Raw genomic sequence first — 16,427 nt, forward strand, 5'->3', positions numbered from 1 at the left:
ATATGCATAGTAGGTATTATAGACGCGGAGAGCCCCCTCCCGAAAGCTCGGGATGAAATCTTGCGGCTACGAGTGAAATGGCTATCTGCGGTCGCATGCCTACTAATAGCCCTTATCGTCATAACAGCCGCGTTTGTTGCTCGACAAATCGGATTTGGAATAACGTTTCGATCATTCCATATTACACGATGTATGCGCATTCTTGTTTCCTAGTGCGAAAATTGTTCACTCGAATGAGAAAATTCGCTGATGCAGCTGTGCGACGTAATATCGATGCTCTGTCGTTCAATCTAACACCTATTTGCACTGCCATTGAAAATTGGCTATAAAGCCTTATTTGGAAGCGACAAGCGCGTAAAGGAAAAGAAAAGAACTTTTGAAAACAAAATAGATCCAAAATAAAGCAAATACACTCGAAGATTCACTTTTGGTGTTAGTTATCTTGCAACCATTGTAAACAGCCATCAGAATGAAACTTTGAGTGACTTTTTGTACCTGATTGGTTTTCTTTGTTTTAGGGATTTCGCTTAATTAAAAATTTCTCTCGATTATTTTCTGCTATAATATTACGGGTTATTTTGAACTACAAATAATTATAGTCTCTTTTCTCTTTGTATCAACGAAGTAGTTGAATTTTTAAATTTAGTCATTGACGGATACGCTCGGTCGTTTTTTACGAACTAACTTGCCATACCCATCGCGCCTATCGCGAAAGTTTCAGTGGAGAAAAGTATTTTGCTCTTACCGGAGTTAAAATTATGCATAAGCCCGATGGTGCTTATATTATTCAGCGAGCCACGCATAAATGCATTTTGACTGCTGCAGCACGCACCAGCGACTGCGAACTTTAAGCTTTAACTCTTGGTCTCGTGTTAGCTCTCGAAAGTTAGACGTTGTCTTATTCGTAACTGGAATGTTTGTAAGGTTTGGCATAGTTGGCCAAGTAAATGTCGAGATGCCAGGTAGATGTAATTCTTGACATTGGTTTGCGTTACTTATGTTACAGAGGAAAAGAGCTGATGGAGGCGAGCGGGACCCCGAGGTCCCCCATCGTCGACGAGCAGCAGTGCCCATCGCCATGAGGACGCTCAGGAGCCTCGAGACATGTTTGATAGTGCTCGGCTGGTGCTGGCTGGCGCTACCCCAGCGGGCGGCGGTCCAGGGCGCCGTGAGCTGCGGCCTCGCCGAGCTGGCCTGCCGGCGCACCGGACGCTGCGTGCCCGTCGACGCCTACTGCAACGGCTTGGACGACTGCGGCGACGGCAGCGACGAGCCGGCCCTCTGCACGCCCTGCAACCGCACCTACCACGGCCGCGAGGGCCGCACCTACAGGCTCGACCTGCCGAGGCCCGCCGAGGGTAGACTGCCCTTCCTCTGCCACCTGACCTTCACCGCCGGCGGCCAGGGCCACGGCGAGCTCGTCCAGCTGCTCTGGGACGCCTTCAGCATCGGCAGGCTCGATCCCGAGGCTCGCGACATGTACACCAGCTGCCCCGAGGGTAATTGCCTTTAACTCGATCGACTTTGTATTACGTATTATTACGTATTATTACGTATGATTTGGTATACATAGGTTCGATGCAACTGGCCGAGCTCGGGCGACCGTTCACCGGTGGCTCCTGGTGCGGGGCCGGCGAGGGCCAAGCGAGCTACTACAGCGAGACGAGCACGGTGACGGCGTCCATAAGGCTGTTCGCCGCGCCGGCCAGCGTGCCGTTCGAGTTCCGGCTGAGGTATAGGTTCGTGTCGCGGCACGAGGCCATCGCGAGGCTGGGCACCGCCGAGGAGCCGATCGAGCGCGGCTCGCCCGTGCCCGGCACCTACTGCTCGCGCAACTTTTACGAGTGCTACCAGAAGACGTGCCGCGTGCAGAGCCCCAACTACCCGGGCGAGTACCCGCGCAACGCCAGCTGCTACGTGACGCTGCGCCAGAAGGAGGTGCCGACCTGCAAGCACGCCATGATGTCCGTCAAGACGAGCCCGACGGCCCTGGCCAACAACGGCTCGCAGGCCCTCGTCGTCTGGAACGACTGCCCGGAGGAGCGCGACCGGATAATCCTGCGCGACGGCTCGAGGAGCGAGGACCAGATACTGCTGATCTACTGCGGGGGGCCGCTGCCGCGCGTCACCGCCCGGGGCCCGGCCATGCTCGTCGAGTTCCACAGCTCGGCGATGGCCCTGCCGCTGGGTGCCTCCCAGCTGCGCGTCGAGCTCGAGACCCAGGTCGTCTACGTCGACTCGGACGGCTACGACTACGCCCAGACCGCCCAGGGCTGCTACTTCTTCATCAACGGCACGCAGAAGCGCAGCGGCATGATGCGAGCGCCGCTGCACGCCCTGCCGCCCGGCACCAACTGCACCTGGAACATCAAGGGCGCCTCGGGCGACCGGGTCTGGCTCTACTTTGCCTCCTACTCGCAGGTCCGTCGAAATTACGACAAAAAATAATTAGCTGCACCGACATCGAGAGAGCTGCTGGTTTTATTTGTTTTTGTTTTTTTCGCAGCACGACTTGCGAGGCCAGAGCGCCGAGAGCAACACGAGCCTGCTGCAAATGCAATCGGACCAATCGTCGACGAGCCCGGCCTGCCAGGTGAAGCTAACCTTCTGGGACGGGGCGCCGGCCACGGGCATGCCCCTGGCGGTGCTCTGCGACGAGACGCCTCGGCTCTGCGCCCACGCGGCGCTGCGCAATCTCACCCGCAGCACCAGGCCTTGCGCCCCCGACGAGAGCTACCTCACGCTGGCGCCGAGTCTCACCATCCGCATGGAGACGCCGCTGGGCACTGCCCTCAATACCGTCCGCTTTAACGTGAGTGTCTCCTGTGACCGAGCCGACCCAGTCCTTCTATAGTCCGTACCCCCTTAGCTCGTCTTAGCGCTGCACGGATTTTTCGACGACTCGGCTTTTCTCTCTCTCTCTCCCCCTGTGCGGTCCGTGCGGCATTATATATGTATAGCTCGTGTTATCGATCAGAAGGAGGGCAACGAACGCTTCCGCTCGCGGGAGATAGCAAAGTGCAGCAATCCGTTTGGCTTACTGCCAAAAAGAAGAAGAGTAGGAGGAGGGAGAGAGAGAGAGAGAGAGAGAGGGAGGGTGAGAGCAAGGGATGTGCGGATCGCGCCGCACGCGCGCGACCGACTGCACACCAGCGTGTGAGAGAGAGAGAGAGAGTTCGGGTCGCTGCACTCGTGCCACGTACTATTCGAGTTTGCGTTTATATCTGCGCGCACACAGACGAGCGTAGCCGCACACCAGCAAAGAGTGAGAGACGACGATTTTCCCTAGATCTCTTCATGCGCGCCTATATACATAGTGTCTGTATAACGTAAAACGTCGGTCGCTCGAGTTCGCGGATAGAAATGTTCTGCTTACTCGCGCGCTTATGTTCTGGCCCCGCTGTATTGTAAGCATATTGTACACAGGAGCTGCAGGATGAGCAGCGAGCGATAATAATAACGCGCTCGAGTTGACGTTTTGGCAGATGTATCTTGCATATCATCTTGCATGCATCGATGCGACACAGCGTCTTACCGGCATCTCTTAGCGCATTAAATCGACCTACCGCTAGAAGAAATCGAAAGAATCGATGTAATACCTCGCAACTCGACCGATTATACACGTATCCCGATAAAGTACTCGAATTAACCAGGCTACGCTGCGATCATTTGGAAATGGAATTATAAGCTACCGGCAGCACCAAACTCGCACGCTGACAATCGTATTTCTCGATAATTAGATTATGAAATTCAAAGCATCGATTGAGAAATAACGAGAGCAAATTCATGCAACGCCGGTCCAAGCTCCAGCTTATCGTTTTCTTCTTTGGTCGACATTTCGAAATAAGATATATCATGTAAAACCTCGCACGAATGAACATTTTTCATTTCTAAACTGAAACAAGTATCGGTGAGCTCAATGGCTCCGTTCCATTTTCAATTATTTATTCCAAGCTTACTGCAAGATGTTATTTTTAATGAAAATATCAATCGCACCCGAGTAATAATCGAAAAACCTATTCTCTCTTACGGTGGAATTGAGTTGTTTCGTTAGGGAATTTAAATAGCACTCGCCGCGATTATTACATTCCTCGCAACAATTCGCAATTTCCGGACTCGGGTATATAACTTTTTTCTTCATTTCTCGAGCAAAGCGGGGAGAAAAAAAATGAATTCTCACGGAAGACGGGAATGTTTTCCTTCGCGCAGCTCGTGCAGTGATAGGTCGGATCGATGCTTCAGCGGCGTTTTGCGCGAATTCGTATGTACACAAAAGCGGCGCCGTAACGAACTGTGAAAAGAAGAGTCGCTATTTACTGCCGCTACATAATGTATATAGCAGTGCAGATATTTAATGAAAAGCCCATTTAGCCGAGTTGTCGAGAAAGAGAGTAGAAAGAAAGAAGGCGTTATAATTATCCGGCGTAGCTTTCAGCGGTGTATAATAAAAGTGTATCGATATCCGCTGCTCTCTAAAAACGTGTACAGCATGTAAATTTACCTAGACTATAGGCGCGTTTTCCATTCCGTATACATGGGAGATAAATCAAGGAAAGAGCGTTTTCTAGCCTCGCGGCCGCTGCACATGCACGCGGTCGAGCCACAGCGAAGAGCGAGTTGACCTATTTTATCCATTATATATTTCTCAGCGGATACGGCGCTCGGGCGGGCGCGCGCAAAGATTAAAGACCTCGGGCTATATAGCGCTATACGTACGTAGCACGTGAGCTACGTCTGGCAAGCTCGAGGCTAGCTTCGCCGCTACCTACGTCCGACTTGTACGCGTAATTGCCAAAAGTCGGCGAAATGGATAGCTCGTCGCTCGCGCGAGCTTGCTTCGCCTTCGCTATTTTTCCTATTTTCGCATGACGCGTCCGGATGCAGCTCGGCTTTAATCGCTCGGAATCGTTAATAAATTCGGCAAAATTGCCTGGACGAAGGAAAAATATGCCAGTCGCTGGATGAACTATATAATTGATAAGTGGAAAATTTGGTATTTCGCTCACAGGCTCGCTACGAGTTCGTGTCGACGAGCCAAGGAGGCGAGCAATGGGGCGAGTCGCCGAGCCAGCAGTGCTCGCGAATCTGGCGCCGAGTGAAGGCCGGCGTGGTGAGCTCGCCCCGGGACGTTCGGCTGTTCGGCCGGGGCGGCTCGGAGCGGCTCGAGTGCCGCTACCGCGTCGAGGCGGCCGCCGGCGAGCGGGTCAAGCTGACCGTGCACAACGTCAGCCTTGGCGAGGCGGCCAGCTACTGCGCCGGCGAGGCCGACCCGCACTCGGGCAGGCCGCGCTGCGTCCACGAGGCCGGGGCGCGTCGGGCCAGCCTGACCATCTACGAGGCGCCCTGGAAGGACGTGCGGCTGCCCCGGGCCTGCGTCTGCGACAACTCGTCGAGCTTGCTGCCGCTGACGCACACGACCAGCGGCCGGGCGATCGAGCTCGAGTTCCTCATCGACGGCATGACGCCCGACGAGGACTTTGAGACGCTCTTCTTCAACGCGAGCTTCGAGCTCGTCAGGGCGCCCGAGTGCCCGAGGAAGCAGCGCCTCCGAGGCGAAGGCGAGTATTTTGTGCTTACAACATGAAAATAATTAACCAACCGGTTTCCACTTAATTAACTCGTATGCATTATAAAGCCGACGTCTCGGGACGGATACGATCAAAAGCCCCTGATATTTCATTCATCTTTCCATTTTGCTGCTCGCTAAAGTCGCTTGCTTGATTCTCGTGATCGTGTATACAATATACGAGTTCACGTACAATATCGCGCTCGTGTACAGTATGCATCGTAGGCGAGCCGCCGCTGTCATTTATACAAAGTACGTTCGTATAAGAGCGGCGCGCTGGGACAGCTAAATGGAATAATCCTCGCCGAGTATATGAATCGAGGCGCGAGGAGAGAAAGAGCCGAGAACAAAGTTGGCACTCGTATACACGTAGACTACGACGACGACGACGGGAGTGGGCCGTGCTTGGAGCGAGCAAAGCTCCGACGTCGAGTCGAGTTGCAACCGAGTTTTCCAACTTTGGCGCGCGCGAGGGCTCGGCTGAAAAGGCGTCGCGGAGTCTGACTATCGATCCGGCCTTTGTTTATTCCCTCTCGTACTCGCTCGAGCTTTTAACGATGTACTTTGATGCTTGGGAGCACAGGTGGACAGCTGCGCTTCGTCTCGCCGCCTCTCTCGCGGCCCGACATCTACTGCGAGGGACTGCCCTGGCTCATGGAGGCGCGCGACAATCGCTCGCTCTTCGTTCTCACCTGGGGCTGGCTGCTTCCGCTCGAGCCGCAGCAAGCGACGACGAGCCCTTCGAGCCTCAGCACCACGACCCCGGCCATAAGCATCGACGGACACACGGCTTCCGATTCGTCTTCCTCGACGTCGTCGTTGACCAAGTGCCCGACGACCAATCGACTGCTCATGTACTCGGGTTGGCCTCCGAGACTCCACAAGGTCGTCTGCCCGGCTGATCCCGATTCCAGAGAGTACACCGTGCACGTCTATTCCGAGGAATGGCTCGGATCTAACGGCAAAATTTCGGTGAGTCTAAAGCATCGATTCTCCTAGATACTCGACGAAAAAAGACGTATCGAAAATCAATTGCACCGTCCCCGCGACCGTACACGCAGCGGCTAACGATACGGTGCAGTTGCCGGCCCATATAGACGTCGAGCAACCGCATTGCATATTTCGGGCAATTTATGTATAGGTGCTGCGTCGGGCTGTATACGCAGCAGTTACACGTAGCACACAGTGTACACGGCAAAAGGAGAATAATAAAAAAGAGTCACGAACGTGCGCGGCTATGTATCGCGCAGCTGTTGTGTGTGTGTGTACTACGTGTGCATATAGACATGCTACACGAGAGTGACCCGTGAAACTTGCCCCGGAGGACGTTTGCCTGTTTGCTTCTGCATACATAGCTCAGCTACATGCCGCTCCACTGCACTGCGTATATGTACATATACGGCGACGACTGCGTCCCTGCGCGCGTCCATCTACGTACACATACGCGCGCGCAAACTTTGTGGCTGGTTCTGCATAACTATCGTGCGGGGCTTTTTCGAGAGATCTATGGACGTCGTTTGCACTCGTGACGCGGAAACAGAAACGAGCTTTGCCTTATTCTCCTTCTGCGTCAATCTCTTTTCTTTTCTACGCGATATATGATGGGTAGTAGTGTGCATGCATAACTCTTTCTTTGCTGTTGTACTTATCAACTTTGTCTCGGTCGAATGGCTTGTTTCTTCGTTTTGCGCGAGGATCTCGGTCAAGGGCCGACGGCGCACTGAAAATTATCTCGATTTTCGAGTGCTCTTTGAATTGCTTAAAGAGTTGAGCTAGAGAGAGAGTAGGAGAAACTCGAGTGCAACCTTGAATTTCCATAGAGACAATAGGTATTCTCGCGCTCCATTGAAATATGAACGCTTCATTCATAAAGCACAACGATGCCTAAAAAAAAAAAAAAAACATAAAGTAGACATTTTCGGGGATGCTTCTTGTCTAGCTCTCGGAATTTTTTTTCTTTTTTCATCCGCAATTTGTAGAAAAGGAAGTGGTTTGCACTGCGCCACATCGCAGCCTCGCTACACCGATCGGCTACACATAACATAGATATAAGTATAAATTGTATGCACACTGCGCAAGCCAAGGTATATATAATGCGATGCTTTAATTTGCTCCGCTGGAAAAGTCTTTCTCGCTAATTGCGCGCCTTTGCCGGGGGAGCTCGCTACGTAGTACGTTGGCTTTATATACATATAGACATTTGTGTCTCTCTGTGTGCTCAAGCCACTGTTTGCATCCGCAGTCGAGCTGCAACGAAGCCAGTAGTTTAGCCTCAACTAAAATAAGTAAGGTGTATCTTTTGCTCGCAGCGACTTCCGAGAAAGGACTGCTGTACGCGAGCTCGAGTCTCGGAGGTTTTCTTAAATAAGCCCTCCGCGTTTCGTTCCCCACAAAAGGGAATGAAACGTGGCCCCTGGACGAGCTTAATGCGATTGTTACGCGCTCCAACATGGGAATATTTTCATTTTAATTACAGCCTGCCGCTGCGCGCGCTTCCGATTGCGAAAAAAAACAGAGCGAATTGGTATTACTAGCCGGTATGTTTTCCCTAGGAGCTGCAGGGACCGGGCCGCTCGCCTGCCCTACTGCTGGACTTTGTAGCGCGCGAACCCGGCGAGGCCGCGGCCTCCTGGCTCGAGATCTCCAAGAGCCGCTCGGCCCTGCGCAGCCAACTGCGACTGCTGCCCGAGAGCGAGGGCCTGAACGGCAGCCTGCGCGACTGCCAGCACCGCTGCCCCGAGCTCGGGGCCTGCATCGCCTCGAGCCTCTGGTGCGACGGCCGCATCCACTGCCCGAGCGGCTTCGACGAGGCCGACTGCGCCAGTGGCACCAGACTGCTCGGCTGGCTCTCCGGCGGGGCTTGGTTGTTGCTGGCCGCCGTGGCCGGCATACTCGCGGCCTGCGCCTGCCTATTCGCCGTGCTCGTTGGAAGGTGAGTTGGACACCCTCGAGCTCATACAAGTACTGCGTTAGCTGCCTTTTTCCGAGTACACGCGAGTATCGATTTTTTTTTCCTTCCTCTTCCCTTGATCGTGGAGCTTATTTTGTCTGACTATTCATCCGTCGAAATCCTCCGCGTGTGCCCCTTTGAATTTAAAAATAAAAAAAAATTGCGTCTCAAATCCAAGTGCATGAAATGGCAAAAACTATAGTACATCTTTATCTTCCTTTCACGTTTTCTTCCCTTTTTTTGATTCGCAGATCGAAAGCCCGCGCGAAACGCCTTGAATACGAGGAATCAACGAAAAAGCCAAGACGAGCGCCGACGGAGGAGACTCTATTAGGACCAGGATCTTGACACTCGACTCCCGGCTTCGTGGAATACATCCACGTCGACCGGGAGACAACCGTCTAAGGCGTTCGTTCTTTCTTTCGTTCGTTCTTTCAGCAGCAGCACACATACGTATTATGCATACGTTTTACCTTTTCAACTCTCCTCGTTCGAATTTTCGAGCTACTAGAGATATTGTATGTACGTAGATACACACACATATACGTACAAATTTGACATCCGTCCAACGTCATTGTCGCCCAGAGAAAGAGAGGCGTAAGGATGTATAGAAAATAATATACCCTGAATTATTGAGGCGTTTGTTACGAAATATTAAACAAAAACTTAACTGCCATGATTACGGAGAGTAAAAAGTTTGGCGCCCGTGTGTGTGTGTGTGTGTGTAACGGATATTATACTAAAATGTGAGATAAAACATTTGAAGATACGGACGAGATAAGATTTCTTAAATGCACGAAAATACTTTCGAGTACAGAAGAATCGTAAAGTGACGTACGTACTTTACAGACTAATGTGTTTTTTTTTTCAGTCGATAACGAAAACTCGTGGACTATCATTCATTTTATTGTGCCAATAATTTTTCTCTCCGATCGTTAATAATATTGAAACAAAATTGCTTTGAACCTGTTTAAAAACTGTCCCTCGTTTATCATCCAACTCTACACGTCGCTTTACTTTTCGGCCTTTCAGCGAGCAAAAGAGATAAAAAATATATGTATACTCATCTCACACTCTTGTAGAAAGCTGATATATTTTACAAAATAAAAAACTTTGTACAAAAAAAAAGATAAAGTAACGCAATTAGAGAGCACCCTTTATTCGAAGTATATATAACAGTAAGTACGATGATGAAATATTGTCCTCTAACATATAGATATGATGTATAATGAACCACGTAAAATTTTTCAGGATCTCGCTAATATCTTTTCAACAAGTCTCAAAAAAGAAACATTTTGACGTGTAAAAGATGGATAAAAAACAGTTCATTTGTGGACGCAATTTCATACATTCCAAGATTTAATTAAAATGATTCATAAATCTTGATTTCATTTTATAACCCTGTTGCCAATTCTATACATCAGAGTTCACTCAAGCGATTTTGTGAAATAATAATTGATTGATAAAGCCTCGATCAAATTATTTACTTATTTTTACATCTTCAAAAATGTCAGTTTTTGAGACTTGTCGGAAAGATCTTTGTAAGAACTTGAAACAATTTTTATAGATGCGCGCACAGATAATAACGATATATTTTTTCCAACTGCACTAGCATTATTTTGTATAGTAAACGAGTAAAATAAAAGAGAGAGTGACAGAAAAATTCATGTTACATGGGAAAAGGAAAAAGGAAAAAATGAATTACACAAATCGTGAATTAAAGTCGAGCAGTGCGCGTCAAGACAAAAGGATCTTTTAACGGGGCTGTGATCGTATAAAACAAAAATAAATTTACGCGTGAAAAAAAGTATGCTTCTGAAACTCTCCTTTTTTTATTGCAATTATAAACTCGCGTAATAGATAGTTTATTCTTTATAATCATTATAATGCACTGAATCTTGTTTACTCTTTTATTTTATAGAACACGAAAGATATTTCTTGCGAATTTAATCATCTATCGAACTTTTGCATCGCGTATGATTTATGAAGATATGAAGATACGAATATAATAAGTTATATTATTCATTGGCCCGTTGACCTGAGTCAATGCCTTAATATAGTTAATAATATAATCTACGAAGAAAAATGGAAAAATCATCGTGTCTGTATCAATTGCGGACGAACTGTGCCAATGACTAACGCCATAAAACTATATGATTGCGTATTCATATGAAAAAGTTAATCAAAAGATTGACCCTGGCGATACATCAAACGGTATAAATATAAAAAAATGAATGTATCATTTATCGGTAGTTGAAAACTCGTAAAAGTCATAAGTGTAAATCATAAATGTTAGAAACATAACTAAAAGAAAAAAATTAAACTAAATAAACAAAGTGCGAATAAAAACCGTACAGTTAACCCTCGTTAAAGTAAATGCATATATTAATTATTAATATGCTAAAATCAATGAAAATTATGAAAATCAAATTATGCATATAACATAAATAACTATAGTAACAAATATGCATATAAAAGTTTTATGAAAAAATTCATCAAAAAGTGCGAGAGTATGTTGAAATGAAACGAGGCAATGTAGACGCTGTGTATGAATAAATGAAAACTGCGATGTTTTCGTTGATGTAGATTAAAAATGAGTGCGATTGTACATACATACCTGTGGTAATGAAAAGCTCAATTTGTTTATTAAAAATCGTACGTAGTTTTCCTTTTTTCTTACAATTTGTACATATATCCAGAGTCAGATTCTTTTTGTTACTCGCGAAGAGAAAAGAGTATCATATGAGTATGTATCACTGTATGAATAAAAGACTAAATTATTAAAATGAGGAATTGAAAGATATTATTGGGTTGTATAGGATTTTTTTGTAGTTAAAATAAATTACATTGCGGGCAGAGAACGAAAAATATGTCGTGCTGCCATCGTTAATTGAAATACATTATGTCTTTACGTTCGATATTGGACATTAATATATACAGCTCTGTTTTTTCAATGACGATCAAATATAACTTTGTATGTAATTATTTGAGGTAATGTAAAATTTTTGCTCCAATTTTTTGATATATTATACATAAACATATATACATTATACACGTGATTAAAATAAATCAAAGAGAGGGTAAATTTTACCTAATTTTTTATACGACTACACCATTTTTAAGCAATGAGTAAAAAACTAGGCTTCCTCTCGCTGACGCGAGCTTAGTGTAGCATTATTAGACACGAGAAATAATTAATAAACAGCTTCTTCCAACGGGTATTAAATGGTGCTTTGTATAAACATCCATCTTTCGTTTAAGATTTCATTCGCTTACCTCTTGAATCCATCAAATTTCTACTGCACTGATTGATTAATATCGAATAACAAAATGAATTACACCCGTGAAATAACCTTTATCCGTCGATCTCTCTCTCTCGTCTATTCTATTAACCTTATGCTATACATAACTATTAAAATTACGAAAATTAATTCACTGGCGCTCATAAGATTATAAATGGAAATAACCGAGAAAAGCATAGTAGAATTTGGCACGCGCAAGCCCTATGCTAAGGTCGAAAAGAAAAATTTAACTCATTGAGAAAAAAGTTAATCATTATAGTAAGGATAAATAAATCGGTTTTATTGCAATAATCACGTGACACTGACGTGTATACTCATTATACACACGCACACATACACAAACAGATCGTAACGTATTATACATTATACATAATGCGGATCGTTGCACATTTAGATGATTGTTATAATAATTTTTCGCCCAGCACATAATGCGCCAAGTACGCGCAAATGGACAGCAGATGCATAAATGGCATGTATCGGATAATAAAACCGTATCTATGTACGCGCAAATGCATTTGAATCGAGTTGACTCGAGCCAGAGAGGATAATATCCATGTAGGATAATATTATTTGTTAACTCTGTCGCGTGGAGCGGAATATATGTCTGACAGAACGAGCCAAGCGTGCAGCTTTATTAGAATGAATTTCGCTCCGTATTGACTGTCATGTATGAATTTGCGCACGATCGATTGATTTGATCGTTTTTTTGTGGAAAAATTATCATATTGCTGCTTGTTTGCTGTTGTAAAGAAAATGGAAAGAAGAAAAAAAACCAGCTTTTGATCGTATGTTGTACGTGTATAAATGTGCGCGTGTGAGCGATGTACTTGTCATCAGCATTTTTAATACAATGTCATTCATACGAACTTCGAGAAAAAACATTATAATAAAGATCCAATACGATTTGATGTATATAAACATTAAAATCTGTGTGTTGTGCTTTGGTTAATTTCACCCCCGCATTATTATTCCAAACGGCGTACGTGTACTGTTTGTGCATAATCGACAGTGCAGCACAAATAGGTGGCTATTTTAACGACGGAACGGCGGAAAATAGCTTTACTCATTAAAGTGCAGTACATATTTGCAACGGCTGACGCTGTTGATCGTAAGCATGTATACAGCTCTCGGTGGCCTATAAAATTTTTTTTGCTCTCTCGTACGTACATTTTTCTCGCACATTTTACAAAAGCTATGAGAAAACTCCATCGAGTTCGCGTGGCAAATTAATAATATACTAAAAGATGCTGTCTTCGGTGAGTCTTTTTATTTTTATATTTCAACTCGTCAACGAGCTATTTTTTCCCAAGCCCTGAATCGAACAAGTCGGTAGCTAAGATGCAGGCCATCGAGTATCAATCTTCAAAGACTCGCGCAGCTATTTTATCTGCTAATTATACCGTGGGCGCTTCCGTGCAGCCGATGGCACTCAAATTTTCTTCGTGTCACTGATGTCCTCTGAGAGCTGGCATCAATAAATGCTCGGCCGGGCACTTGCAGCGCGCCAAGGGCTTCTCCAATTTCGCATCAGAAATAAGACGCTGAACCTAAGCGTGTTAAAAGGGAAGGAAAGTGTCAATATCGGCAGGGTTCTCTATACAAATTTTATATATATTACATGCAAATTACCATTGCAGAGTAGTCGTCACTTGCAAATAATTGATACGCATAAATTGTCGAGCTGGCAGTCGGTACAGATTTTCCAATATTACTTTGAGGCAACTTTTAAATATTCCTGCAAGCTGCAGCGCACAGACTGCGCGGTAGCAGTCCCGAGGCTGGCAGTGCACCTATATAATATATACGTGAGCATGCCTGCGTACTTTGGCAAAGGCTTTTATTCGCGCGCACGACCGTACGTATGCATATGCAGCATGCAATAACAGCAAAACAGAGAACAGTGAAAAGTTTAGGTGGGAATTTGACGACGCGTGCTGCTTCGTGCTCGTGTCAATACATCCATGTGCAAAGGGATCGAACGGCGAGAAAGATGAAAAGCCAAAAAGAGACGTATTTCCATTTTGAATTTTATTGAATTTCCTGCCTGCTATGTGTGCGTGGGCTTTAGATTCGCGAGAGCGGCCCGATTTCTGAGGCTTTGGTAAACAACAAAAAACATTGGCCATTTCATACAGCGCTACCAATTGAAATGCTATCATTATAAAGGGAATAATAATTCAAAGGAAAATCCATTCCTTCTACTTTTGCTTTACACAAGTGAGTATCAATCGATATTAAAACTCGAGCTTACAAAGCGAGAAATTCATTGGATTAGCTCTAAAATTATATGAATGCGAACTGCATGTGTGAATAGAGAAAAAAGGGCATACAGGTGAATTGTCGGCCCCGACCGATTAAAAAGAAGGGTCTTTTTTGTTGCGCTTCGAATGTCTTAGAGATTCGTTGCTCGTATCTTGCGGTATTTAATTAAAACTCCTTTATCGATCCAATACTTAATTGTTTTTCTAAATAAATCATCAACATTTTTATACACGGAAAAGTGATTGATCCGTGAAATATTAAACACAAAAATATTGCACTACGAAAGAGCAAGCAGCTTCGTCAATTGCTAAGACTACTTAACGTTTTCGAGTGCATGATCGTGCGAAATTTGTAGGAAGCTGCAATGGCTAGAAAATGTGGTAGATACTGTGTAGCACAGGGGAGATTTGCTTCGCTTTTCGTAAAGCAGCTTCAGAAAAGGTTAAGCAACACGATCTCCTGTGGTGTAAGTCTGCATCGTGTTTTGTAGTTCTCGTAGCTTTATCTTTCACGAGCCAATCGCTTTTCCGTGTAAAAGTCGTGCTAAACACAAAGTGCACAATTTTAATCCAAAATCGTGTAACTTTCAAAATAAATTTTCATCATCGCCTAAAATTTTCATCCAAAATTCAAATCGATTCGTATTAACGAAAAAAGTCCGTACCGATAGTATGGAATTAATTAAAAGCAACAATAATGAAAATAGTTGAGCGTACGTCACCCTCGTCGCGCGACGCTTAATTATGGCGATCGTACTTTCGGTGTAGTCGACGTATCCGCTTGATAATTAATTTCGCACTTTACAACGGATGCATCTGTGGGTGACGTGCGTATATGTGTGTGTGCATGTGTGAGTTGACTCCACGGGGGATACCCATCCGGTTGCCGGATTTCAGGCTCACGAAGATCAAGTTATTGAGTAAATGTTTGATGTAATGTGTACTCATGGCCGTCGGCAAGATTCTCTCTAGTTTTCTCTCATCAAGTTCATGAATAAATATGTTAAGCATGAACTTAGCTACGTGGCACATACGTGAAAAGTTTGGCGACCGCCTAAACTTCTAACGATTTCAACTGATTTTGTGTGAGGTAAATTTTACTAATTTAACTGTCACGGTGAATTATATCATCAAAACTACTTCGAGTTGTATACCCACTATATGAAGTATTCGAAACATTTCGAAACGTAATTACATTTGCATTCATACGTTCAAATCGTTAATCCGGCCACCGTGAAAAAACTGAATGGAAAAAACGTGAATTTTTCCTAATGGCTGAAAGATGCGAGTTCGTATCGATAAATATGCACGCGCAGAGGTTCTATATAAATGACGGTCGCGCCGAGCCAATAATTTCCTGTATGCGTGAACGTGAAAACGCTGGAAAATAGAGTATACTGTGTGCTTGAAGGGTATTTTCATTGAAGTATACATCATGTCTTTATCCCTTTTTTTGCCCACGTTAAATTCGGATGTATTTTTCGCGTGGCAACAGCCCCCGGCATTCGGTTTATTCGAAGAAAACGAAGTTATAAACAGTGATATACAAAGAGGAGCAAGAATATTGATTTTATTGTCGATTTTTTTCGATGCTATTGAGATTTTTATTTACTTTTGTACTTTAATACCATTACTTATTGAGCGACGTACTCGTTGCGGGCTTTATCCTTTTCATCTGTCATATAAACTATATATATAAATTTATCGACTAAAATAAAATGAAACCCATTTCAAAACATTTTGATTAAAACCGAAACTTCTGAAACGGAAAAGTTTCACGATTCAAGATCGACAATCCGCTTTATTTCCTATATTTTTACCAATAAATGAACAAACTTATGTAACCTCGAGAACGTGCATTGAAAATTTAGTTAAAAGTACGAACTCATTTGCAATGCATACGTGAAGAGGTCTAATTGGGATCAACTACTGCTAGCTGATTTAGGGTAGAGGAAACTCAAACACGAACACACATCGAAATTCAGCTCGGTACTGTAACAGTAGCAATGATCGATTTTTACAATCGGCAATTATGAATAATTGAAAATGAAATTAAAATTGTTTATTAGGCCTTTCCTCAAGACAACCTTGAAGTGTTCTATTCTTGAGAAACCTTTAGCCGCGATTACGGAAACAGCAATCACAAAACAAATATCTCTTGAAATGAATAAAATTATTTTATGCAATAGTATGACGAAAAATGTCTTTTTTCGCACATTTTTTAGTGCGCAAAAAGCGTTTTTGGACACTTGTGTGCGGTAAAATGCCTTATTTTGGACACGGGTGTGCGGTAAAACGCCTCATTTAAATTAAAGTATTTTTCGTCTCCTATTGCATAAAATTTTGTA

At 44.9% G+C, this 16,427-nt stretch overlaps 1 protein-coding gene and 1 long non-coding RNA gene across 2 annotated transcripts in view; one reads left to right on the top strand and one right to left on the bottom strand.

The window, feature by feature from the left end:
* LOC106658005 overlaps positions 1-12,744 on the top strand; it is a 29,092-nt gene extending 16,348 nt beyond the window's left edge. The window contains exons 2-8 of the mRNA XM_014379775.2: positions 1,007-1,499; positions 1,574-2,421; positions 2,507-2,812; positions 5,009-5,558; positions 6,150-6,538; positions 8,119-8,498; positions 8,768-12,744. Of these exons, the coding sequence (XP_014235261.1) occupies positions 1,007-1,499; positions 1,574-2,421; positions 2,507-2,812; positions 5,009-5,558; positions 6,150-6,538; positions 8,119-8,498; positions 8,768-8,864 (3,063 nt within the window). The 3' untranslated portion in view covers positions 8,865-12,744. The remainder of the gene's footprint in view (positions 1-1,006; positions 1,500-1,573; positions 2,422-2,506; positions 2,813-5,008; positions 5,559-6,149; positions 6,539-8,118; positions 8,499-8,767) is intronic.
* LOC106658006 lies at positions 12,078-16,308 on the bottom strand. The gene is made up of 2 exons (XR_001339526.1): positions 13,448-16,308; positions 12,078-13,365 (listed from the first exon to the last, which is right to left on the bottom strand). It is a non-coding gene; the product is annotated as an uncharacterized LOC106658006 (long non-coding RNA).
* Between the last annotated feature and the right edge of the window lie 119 nt (positions 16,309-16,427).

The sequence above is a fragment of the Trichogramma pretiosum genome, unplaced genomic scaffold (assembly GCF_000599845.2).
Source record: "Trichogramma pretiosum strain Unisexual culture from Peru unplaced genomic scaffold, Tpre_2.0 scaffold6, whole genome shotgun sequence".
NCBI lineage: Eukaryota > Metazoa > Arthropoda > Insecta > Hymenoptera > Trichogrammatidae > Trichogramma > Trichogramma pretiosum.